This window comes from Strongylocentrotus purpuratus, unplaced genomic scaffold (assembly GCF_000002235.5).
Source record: "Strongylocentrotus purpuratus isolate Spur 01 unplaced genomic scaffold, Spur_5.0 spur5_scaffold_10, whole genome shotgun sequence".
In the NCBI taxonomy this organism is placed as follows: domain Eukaryota; kingdom Metazoa; phylum Echinodermata; class Echinoidea; order Camarodonta; family Strongylocentrotidae; genus Strongylocentrotus; species Strongylocentrotus purpuratus.
Genome location: NW_022145595.1, coordinates 24,696,216 through 24,707,901, shown reverse-complemented (window position 1 = coordinate 24,707,901; position 11,686 = coordinate 24,696,216). Strand labels below are relative to the sequence as shown.

The window sequence follows — 11,686 nt, the reverse complement described above, 5'->3', positions numbered from 1 at the left end:
TAAGATTTGAGGACACCTCACAACACTTTAACAGCATTTGATCTTTCTTTTCTTTATTTTCTGAATATAATTCTCATATTTCACCATTTTAGAACCCCATTTTGAAAAATGTAGGATTCTCAGTGAACTCTCCGAAAATTATGCTAAAAACTGACAATTATCTCAGATCCCATGAATGTTATCCCTGTAGACGTCCATTGTACTGGCTTGCACAAATGGACAACACAGACTGTAACACTTGCTCAAACACAAATTTTGAATCCTAGTACATTGGTATGTACCCAGTCGACAGAAATGGAAATACTATGCTCATCTAGCTGGGCAAGTATGATCTTAATTTGCCAGACCAACCAATTTTTGTTGTGCATATGTAATTCTGAAAGGAAGTGGGATTGCAGCACCTTGCATTTAACATATGCTCAGAAATTTGCAACAGATCATCTCTTCATTAACAGCTCATGAATTACACTTTGCTTCATCTAAAGCATCACTAACATGACCAAGGATGCAAGGTTGAAGTGTTATCTGCAATCAAAACATTTGCCATGGATTATCTTGGCAAGAACAGCGCGAAAACCACAGTTTGTCATGTCCACACTACATAAGACATGGCAGCGAATTCCAGGTCTGTCTGTCTGCAGAACATGAAAGGAATTCATCATCTAATATCAGTAGTATCATTGTTCATTGGCACTTCCTCATTGTCAGCCATGCCCTTCTGCTCGTAGAACTCAAATGGCCAAGGATTTCAGGTTGAACTGTCAGCAGGGCATGGAAGGCATTCATCATCTGATCTCAGCAGCATCATTGTTCATTGGCACTTCGTCATTGTCAGCGATTCCCACCTGCTCATAGAACTCACCCGTCCTCCAGACCTGGACAACGTATTCCTGGATTGCTGTGATCTTAGCCCTGACTGCTGCTCCAACCTTCTGCTGTAACAGGCGTAGTGCACACAGGAACAGGAACGTGTTAGAGAACCAGAGGAAGTAGTCTGGACCTATCACTGCTGTGGTTGGAACAGGTCCTTCATGGTCTCCTTCTAAAACTGTAACAGACTTGTTTACCGGTAGCCCTGGATTAGAAAAAATGAGTTAAAATAATTATGTAAAAGGCAACTTAAAGGTACTATGTCCCATTTGCAGGCTCAAAAACTGAAAAAGTTAAATTCCAACTGCATTTGAAAGATAATACTAATTTAGAACTTCCCTAAAAAAAGGTGGGGCTTGAAAATATCTTCAAGTGGGAAAATAACGACTATTAGTTGTCAAATCAACTTTAGGGCTATAGAGCCCAAAAGTAATAGTCTTGATTTTCAGACCATTGAACCGAATGGTCATACGTTTTATGCTGCGCAAAGATTCAATCAGTTCAAATTTGGCCATCACAAGAAGTAGGTTATTGATGTAGACAAATGCTCATGTACCCTTTACATCTCATTTTATGTATGTTATTACCAAAGAAGAAAAGCCAGTCAGTCACTCATTAGTGTCTGACAGTGAAGTCTAGCAAGTAAACGGGTTTCCTTGCATAATTTGAATATTAGGACACTGCTAACGTTTAAATTTCACAGATAGGACATACATGACATATTCATAATTCCTTCAAAGTTCTACAGAATTTGAGGTTGGCTGCAAAAGGGACATACATGTAGTACCTTTAAAGGACTTTGACAACTCATAACTACTTCATTTTGCTACATAGATGTATAGCCCCAAGCATAAAATGGACAATATCAACTTTAAATTTGACAAATTCATTAGAAATGAGTTATATGACACATCCACAAATTATCTAACTGTGACAGTTACAATACCCATGGTTCCGATACCTTCCTCAGACATGTTTGAATTTACGACAAGAGTGTTTTTACTTATTTGCTTGACAACTAAACACATGAACATGTAGATCACTTTGGTCATAAACTAAGAGATATCTTTCGACTGTAGTATAATAAAAACTTGCTGATGTAGTTTAAACAATTTAATTTTCCATCTGATTTTCTCGGAACAATTGTTTGATCCTTTAATATTACATCTTGAATCCAAAGTACACAAACAAAATTTATTGCCAAGTTGGCAATCAGGGCAGCGTTTCATGAAACCGTCATAAGTACAAGTTCACCGATATGCCATTAAAACAAGGGGTTAAACTTAATACACACGTTTCAATGAGATGTCGCTCAACTTGTACTTATGACGGTTTCGTGAGACGCAGCCCAGGCCTCCCAGTATCCATTCGAAAAAGGCAAATAAATGCAAATGCTCCTGTAGAAAAAAAATATCTGTTACTTATCAAGGGATCTACAAAAGTAGCTGTATCTCTATTTGCGTTGGAAACCAACCCCACAAAAAACATACAAATTTGGAAATAATTTGCCACAGTATAAACAATCTGTAATTGATGCAAACATCTTACTTCCAGTGTGTAAACATTTAAACCTTTACATTGGACAAATCTTAATACCTTCATCTTTTATCCAAACATATTAATTTCTGCTGTATGACTCACAACGTTGCTGATGGATAAGATTAACTGAGATAATAGTAGCATCAGATTTCAAATACAGGATAGGATAGAGATAGACTACATTATTGGGACTTAGATAATCAGACAATTTGCATAATAGGGACAATTCTGCAAAATGATGACCCCCTTTTATATTCTTATTCAATCTAGACCAAAATTCTTAAAGTGTGGTCCATAGGCCACATCAAGTCTTCCACCAAACTTGCCCTCCCTCCCTGACCAAACTCTATAACTCTGTATGTTAACCTGTTATTGTTATCACAGATCTTTGTTGTAAAGATATTATTAGACTTCTTCAATCTATAATCAACCTTGTATTACAACCTTGTATCTATTATAATTCTTAAGAAAACATGTAACATGCTTTCTTAAGAATTCTAATAGATTGTAATACGTTGATTATAGATTGATTAAGTGTTATCAATAGTACTGATATGATACGTTTTATTGAAAGTATTTTGAAGATACATTAAAAAAAAAGGATTAACAAACTATCAACACAAGTATATTGAAATTAGTGATAATTCTAATTGTTTAGTCTTGTCAGTAAAAGAAATTCTCTTAGAATGCTTCATATGGTATAAAGTTTTCCGGTAAATGGAAGTAGTGATAGGCAATAGAATAACAAATAATCTGGAAACAAACAAGATTTCTAAATATATTTTGTTTGTGAGCATTTCATATTAAAGCATGGTATGCACAGCATTTAAAGGTATTTCTTATTAACTATGAGTCACAGTGTTTTTATTTGCCTGTGGTTTTTCTTTTTACTTAAAAATGTATTGAATTTAAAGCATTCAAGTTAGTGGTAGCTCTCGGTAGCAACTAATCTAAAGACAAACAAGATGATCATTTCCATCTCCTATTATTACCTTTGGTTACTAAATAATCAAGGATTAATAACGAGGATAGTACAAAAAAGAAAATTCAAAAACACAATTTAACCCTATGATGGGTGGGCTTTTAATTACATGCATATAAATAGGTAATTTGCCCCGATTGATTTTTCTTGAGAATGTGGCATATCAAAGCTTACATTTCTTAAAGTATTCAACCAGTCCACCTTTCATTCTTGAGTTGCGAAGAACACTCAAAGCATCAAATTTTATAAAAGGGGCATGAACAATACAGTGTTTAACCATACATGTAGCTAATATCATTGTTATTATCAATATAGTGAAGAAAATAACTACCAAAACCTGCCATGAATTTCCTATCTTCTCCATGACTAATACGATAAATTACAATTTGATTTTAAAGCCTACATTGTATCTGCACTAGTTTGGCCAGGAGGGATTAGACCTCCTTGCATGGTCACTGACAGGTGGTTATCTCATAAAATCAGCTCTCAAATAACATGAAAAAAAGGGGACCATGGGGGACCAACGGTCAGCGATTAGGCATTGTTTGCTATATAGAGGGTGCAAGTACCTATACGTAGTGCAGTGCGACTTTAAAGCTTACCAGTCAAGTTGTGGACAAAGTCCATCATGCTCTCCAAAGACCTTTGGCTCTCGTTAAACCTTGCTGCTAGCTTGCCATTGTGAAAGAGGACGATGCTTGGTACAGCTACGATGCCATACCTGGAATTCACTCTGCAGGTATGATGAAGAAAAGATCACATCAGGAATAAGGAACAAGACATCTTATCGAATTGATGTTACTCATCTCACCTTTCACTTGAAAACATGGAAAATGTTTACAAACATTTGTAACACACCTGAAAACTTGTCATAAATAATTGGTGATAAAATTCTTTATATCTGTAGCATTGACTCGCTTTTTCAATTCTGCATTCAGTGTCCATTCAGTGTCACAGCCATAATGTTACCAGTGCTCTCAACCAGCTCAATGCCTCAATCTAAATCTAAATGTCATTGTTGTGCTCTGATCAATTTACAGGATATTAATCCTATGACTACTGAATTCTCTAATCCTTATAGGCTTATTACAGGGATCATCCTGTTCCCATGGACAATGAGTCAAGTAATCCTAATTTCCAACATCCCCATGGTTCCTTCATTCATCTTGATATTTCACGTATTTGGCAAGTTAGCAGAAACATTTCCCTCACATCTCAACTTACCCATTAGATTGATTGATATCAAATGCCAAGACATCTACAGCGCTCATTGCTCTCCCAAATGCATTGTAATGAGGCGCTGTGGCTGCTGAAAATCGGCAAGAAGTGGCAAAAAACATCACTACCACACAGACATTCTCTGAAGATTGGCTAGAGTTGTCCGACGTGTTTGTACTCGCCTCCGCAGATGAGTTTGCGATTGCGCTCGCGTTAGGCCGCTGTGAAACGAGACGCACAAGTTCAGAGCTGTTGACCATGATGACCTCCCCACTGCCATTCTCAATACCACCATTTTCTCCGCACTTGAACTTTGGTGATGGTTTCTGGTCTGGTTGTGACTTGTTTCCCGCAGTTCCATTTAGCCCTTTCAATAATTCACTCAATTCAAATAATTGGAATGATGTAGATAGCCACGCCTGTTGTTCGATGTCAGTAGTGTCTGCTAGGTATATAGTCCCTCGATTCCTTTGTGAGATTTGGTAGAAAAATTCTGCAAAGTGGTTTGGACATGAGCCTTGGTCTCCCGACTCTCCTCTGTGCAAGAGCTTTTGTGCTGGTTCTTCAATTGCATTGCCTGAAATGAAAACAACAAATAAATTCTAAAAAATCATTCATATTCATTGTGTGTATTTCTTGGTCAACATGAGCGATGATTGTCTGTGTAAACTTGATGTACACAAATTCGGTTGTAAAAAAAAATCAATCCATATACCTTAGCCTATCATGTAGCCATGTGCATGCATACGTAAAACCTGTAGCAGTATGTGCCGCGCATGTGTACTTTCTCTTCGCCATGATGAATCGACGATTAACAACATGGGATGAGTTGGATTAGGATGAGGAATCGCCCTTTTAAGTTTTTTCCATCGAAACGAAGACTTCTTCAAATTATAATTTCGAATGGTTGAACAGATGCCCAGGACAGAGAAGTCGAAAAACATTGTACATGTAAGTCAAAATTGTAATAACTACTTCTTTACATTTCAGGAAAAATGTGACCAAACCCGCTGTTTGAATCGTTTTCCTATACGGGCTCTGGAGCTCCGACACCTTCGGCGCGGCGTCGGCGTCGGAGCTCCCTGGAGTGTCATGATCATGACTGCGCGACAACACAAACACATCACAATTATCAACGTGTGGGACAACTTCGGACATTTTGGGTCATAAAAACTGCATTACATTGATATTCTACAATATGCATAACCATTTTCCACATATACATTTATGACTCACCTTCTCCACCATACCATAAACCAACGAGAAAGATGATTCCAAGCGGTGAATTAAACATTTTTTCTTATACTAGGTAATAACCCAACAAGTTTCAGATTAAAGCTCAGCCATCAACATTCATGTCAACAAACTTTATTTCGCTTACGCTGCTTAGCTAGCTAGCTAGCTGTAGCATGCAGCATGCTGCTGGCTACACATAGCGTCATTGCGAGGAAGTCATGCGAAATACCATTAATAGGTCAACAAACTTTTCAAATACACGTGGGATACTGGCAAAATATACTCGGGAGTATAAAGAATATATATTCTCTTTGTTTTTGTTGGAATGTTTTTGTGTATAAGCGATAAAAATATATAGTCATTGATCAAAAAAGGGGTCCTTAAGAACAAAATCATAATTAAATATACGCCAGTATTCACCTTATTTTTAGTAATGAGGGATATTTTACAATATTATAATGTTCTACATCGCCGTTGGAAACGAAAACCTCATGTTCACGTGTTCGACTCCTCCAGGTCAGCTCCGCCCTCTTCAGTATCGCACCACCTGATCCTTTTAACCAATCAGAAGGCATATTTCGCCCGTTGGACTCCATACATTTACTAGACAGTGCATTTTCTATTGCGATAGTTTTCCTATAATGACACAAATTTAAATTAATATATTGATAAACTACGGAATTGAGTATGTGATAATTATTAATATTCGTTCAGAAATATCAATATAAATCGAAATTGTAAATGAATGAAAGAAAAATTGAATAATAAATCTATTGTTTGAGAAAATCACAAAGGGAGTAATGATGAAAGATCTACCAGCGCCTTTATATATTGTTTATCTTGGTGAGAACAGCCGGGAATATTCATAAGCTACTCTACAGTGTGGATCGAGGAATAGGGAGATTGAAAGAGGGTTTGGCTTTGATCTTCTGTTGCTATCGGTAGAGCGCCGTGTTACGTTGAAGGAGTGTCCAAGGTGTCATTAAGTCAAGAAAATCACCCGTTTTTCAGCTCAAGGCACCTCCTGATGAAGAGAATTCAGTTTGGACAGCAGTTTTTCGGCTCGACCTGGTGATATTTCAAGATATAACATTCACAGTCACATAATTTTGTTGCGATTTACCCCGAAGCAGAACTTCAGTCGTGAGCCAATGAATACGGTTAGTCGGCTGCTACAGACACAGCTCAGTTATTCAGAGGGTCCCTTTAGTGCGTGAGTGCATCTAGATCTATTCAATTCACCACACTGTGCATCTGTGAGCTGTTATATTTTGGAGTGATTGTGACTACTGTAAGTGATCAACGAATCATCTAGCATCATGTCATCTTTAGGGATGGAACCAGTGGATGCATCTCCTCGACTGAATACGAACCATTCCACCATTTTCGCGTTTGAGAAATCTTTCAACTACAAGGATCAAATAACCTGGTTTGAAAATAACTGGACCTTGTCTTTCACGTCCTGTGCAGTTTACATTGTTGTGATCTTCGGCCTTCAGGCATGGATGCAGAATCGACCCCGCTACAACCTCCAGTATGCCTTGACCGCTTGGTCCTTCATGTTGTCCATCTTCAGTTGGATCTGCGCAATCCGTCTCGTTACCGACTGTTTCTCCTTCGTCAGGACATACGGCTGGAAGGCATCTATGTGTGATCCGGTCTTCTACAAAGGTGTCAGCGGGTTCTGGTGCTGGTTGTTCGTCCTGAGCAAACTTCCCGAGCTGGGAGACACCGTTTTCATCGTGCTCCGCAAGCAACGCCTCATCTTCCTTCACTGGTATCACCACATCACCGTCCTGCTTTACTCCTGGTACAGCTATGCCCACTACATAGCTCCTGGACGTTACTTCATCCTCATCAACGCTTGCGTCCACGCCATCATGTACACCTACTACACTGTGCGTGCTGCCAAGCTCGTGCGTATTCCAAGCTGGGTTAACATCTCCATCACGACCATCCAGATTCTGCAAATGGTCGTCGGTTGCTACGTCAACATCTACGCTTATAAGCTACTCAAGAAGGGGGAAGCTTGCTCTACAACCCATGATAATATAAAATATGCATCCCTTATGTACCTCAGTTATTTCATGCTCTTTGCACATTTCTTCTACAATGCATATATTCACAAGAGAATTTCAAAGAAATCTCATAAAGAATGATGACTGTCTTGGCAGACCTAGTCCATTTAATAGATAGAAATATATATATAAACTCATACATTTGTCTGTCTCTTTACATCCATACTGGAAATTGTGTGAAGGTCTACATCTAGGCCGAAAATCTACATCAGTACATGTGGGCAAAGTACATAGAAAATTGAGTCACTATATTTTCTGAAGAGAAGATGAGCAGATAAGGAGTCTGTATGGTACACGTACTGTAAGTACATTAAACAGATAAATTGATACATGAGACATGGCTACGAAAAGATGATCAGCAAAGAGAATGATCGTCTCAGAGACCATGTGTAATTGTGTATAGTAACTTAATTGGGTGTGTATTAACATTTAAATGGATGCTGTGAACAGTAAACTTGGTGAAAGGAAAATAATAGTATTTTTAACATAAACAAGTATTTTTTTGTATACCTCATCCTTCAATATTGTTATTTACATGCTGTATATTCTAGTGGGTTATGTGCTATCTAGTGGGTTGTGTGCCATACATTGTAGTTTGATTTTTCATTGCAGTCTGCAGGCACAGACTCTAATTTGACACTTCACCACAATTCCTTGAGCAGAGCCTACTACCCCTGATAGTCTGACGAAGCAGCTACATATAGAGTACAGAACCCATGCAGTATGCTCTCAGTGTAGTCTCACTTTGCAGACACTGTTACGCACAGCAACTGACCAGAGTTTGTGCCGGCAAACTATTTTCAATGTAAGAAGGTACAAGTAGCTTTGTCATTTTTTCCTGTACAGCTCGAGTCTGTGTATTTTGTCAATGCTGGATTGTCTTTCTCCTGTGTCAAAGCACCAATGGAATTCCACCTCATCTGGTGCATATATTCTTGCAATCTTACTATTAAGGGTATACTGTTAAGCAAAAATGATGTGTCACTTTCTTACCCTTTTTGATAATAGCAGATTTGTCAAAGAATGACCAAAATATCCTAGTGAAGATGGACCAATTCATTTTGACACCATTGCAGTTTACTAACTGTAGGGGTCAATATTCATGAAATATCCTCTATAGATTTTCCATCATCCCTGAAAGTAATATGCACAGTATATAAGCAGCTGACTAAAATAAGTGTATTTGACTATTTGTTCTTGTTGAATCATGATTGTGTCAATTCATATCATCTTGCAATATGTCAATTTTCTTTTTGTTTTAAATATGTGTGTGTATCTGTAACAGAAGGTTAGATATGATTATAAAAAAACACTAAAATTAAACTAAAATAAGGACAAGATTGAGTTTTGGTCAAGTTAATGGTAACTTTTCAGAATATTTGTTATTAGCAGAGCTTTTAATTTCTCTGTTGAAAGTCCTCCAATTTTCCCTGACTGAAATGTATTTCAATTTCCATCAAGATCAACAAGATCAAAATGAAACAAATCTATTTTCTGTGAGACTTAATGTGAAATCTCAGTGGGTGAGGTCATTTTAAGAGAATTAGGTTGCTAATGGGGTCATACTCTCTTGGTCATGATGTCATCATAATACTCATATTCTCATTAGGGTTATAAAACCTTTGATAACATTATCTATAGTCAACAAAGCTTGTTATCATTAAAGGATTTAAAGGGACTTAACTGAAGTCAGATTACGAAGTAGAATACACTGTATCAGAAATGCAGAACATCGCTGGACAATGACATCAGTATCAAAGGGCATCCACTTAAATTTGTCAAAGTGATCTCTAAGCGAGTAAAGTGACTTGTGGATCTGTTTGAACATTAATGTTTGATTGTTTGTACAATTGCACTATCAGTGAATTTGACATGACCAGTCATGTTGACAATGCATCTCATTGATACATGATATGTATACAATGTTTGTTGTAGTTAAATCCCCAACCATTGCTAAACTATACATTCATATGAATTCCTATTATTTTGTAGGTCATCTGTGAAGCTTTAAAGTTTGCCCTTTGCACAAGGAAATAGTTATGTATCATATTCCAGCACTTGGCAAATTGGCAACGAGTCGTTGAGGAAGAATGGCAATCTTCCTGAGCTAATCCAACTGAAAAATTGAACTTTAAAGGTAAAGACCAGTATTGGAACGCCCCAATTTCAAAAAATTAAATGGAAGCTCTTATTACCAATCATGTGAAAGAATATGTTTTGACTAAAAAAAAATTGCCGGGAAACTGCCTACTTATTGATATATTTGGTAAATTAGTTTATCTATTGGTATGTGAGAGATAAACGCATGTGTCACGCAGGTGTGCGTAGTCCCATATACATCTTTCTGTGTACAGTGCTTGTAACTTTGAGAAGACTGGGCCAAATTTCTTATCATTTTGATGATTCCAGAACCTTGCAGTACACACCAATACTTACATGTATATGCTAGATAATCGACCTTTTCTGATCGATTCCACAACGTTTCTTTCACAATGCAATCACATGACCATAATTGGTCTTTTATCTTTAAATATTCTGAAAGGCATTTCCTGACTGCAAAGCAATATATATTATACACTGCCACTATTTTTCTTCTTCTTTTGCAATGAGCATTTCAAAGCATGTCAATGTCCTGTATGCTTTTTCAAATCTCTGTCTCTTTGTGAAGAATGCTTTGTGTACTCACCGTAGCCAATGGCAGTTGTGTTTGCATTGTCCTTGTTATCACGTAACTGGTATTTGTCCAAGGACGTGGTCATTGTTAAACTTGTACGTACAAGGCAAAGGGTGAAGAAATAAGGCCAGCATGGAGCCACAAAATTAAAATGATTTCTATTGAAGATACCATCAAGTTCATATGGTTTGTTTAACCATGAACCTAATACGTGCACTGGAACCCTGCTAATGTCAAGCCCTGTATAATGTGGCATTCCTGAACCTATTATATCAATATCTTCTTGATATTTATTGGGAAATAGTACATCATTTTTTTCATCTATTTCCAAGGCCATAAACAATTATTTGTTGGCAAATGATGTAAAATGTAAAATCATGCTTTTTGCACTTCAGTAGACGCTACATGTACATGTAGTAATGTATTCTAAAGATATTTTTTGGAAATGCAAACTGCAAAGGGTGAATTCCAATATCGCCAATTGTTTAACGATTTCCATCTCTGCTTTGCCACCTACAAGCTCCCATCAAATAACAATTCTTTTAGTTTTACAAATTTGATTTCATCACATATCAATGATTTTGAATATCAGTAAATCAGTCATTCAGAAAAAGAGTCAAAGATGGTAAATGTATGATTTGTTTTTCATGTTGATGAGTTGAATGAAAAGTTCTTTAGGTCAGTTTTGGACAGGGGAAAATGTGCTTGGTAGTTGGTATCATTCAATTAACTAAATTCTTAAAATAGCAATACATTTATAAAGGCATACCACAAATTCACAAAATGCAAATGCAGTTTGAAAAGAATGTCTAGAGTGTATTTGAATATTGATGTATTATTGCATTTGCTTGATCCTTGTATTTTAGGGGAACTGAACAATGCAAAATATATGTTTTTACAGTATTAACACCAGTCTTACTTTGTACTTGCAACATAAATTCTACCTTGAAATTGAATCATGAAAAAGATTATAGAGATTCCTATACACCCAAATTTTCAGCAATTTGTTACCATTGGTTCAAATATACATTTTTTTGTCAATGTTTCATATACATTGTAATGTGAAAACATATTTTGGTATCTACAATT

The 11,686-nt window shown here is 36.9% G+C and overlaps 1 protein-coding gene and 1 pseudogene across 1 annotated transcript; one reads left to right on the top strand and one right to left on the bottom strand.

Moving 5' to 3' along the window:
* Positions 1–56: 56 nt before the first annotated feature.
* LOC584108 lies at positions 57–6,009 on the bottom strand. Its single transcript, XM_783987.5, has 4 exons — positions 5,846–6,009; positions 4,616–5,186; positions 3,994–4,124; positions 57–1,075 (listed from the first exon to the last, which is right to left on the bottom strand). Exons 1-4 carry the CDS (start codon positions 5,901–5,903, stop codon positions 786–788), a joined length of 1,050 nt encoding a protein of 349 aa, XP_789080.1. The 5' UTR covers positions 5,904–6,009; the 3' UTR covers positions 57–785.
* A 714-nt stretch (positions 6,010–6,723) lies between these two features.
* On the top strand, positions 6,724–10,143 carry LOC584091 (annotated as a pseudogene).
* The last annotated feature ends 1,543 nt before the right edge of the window (positions 10,144–11,686 follow it).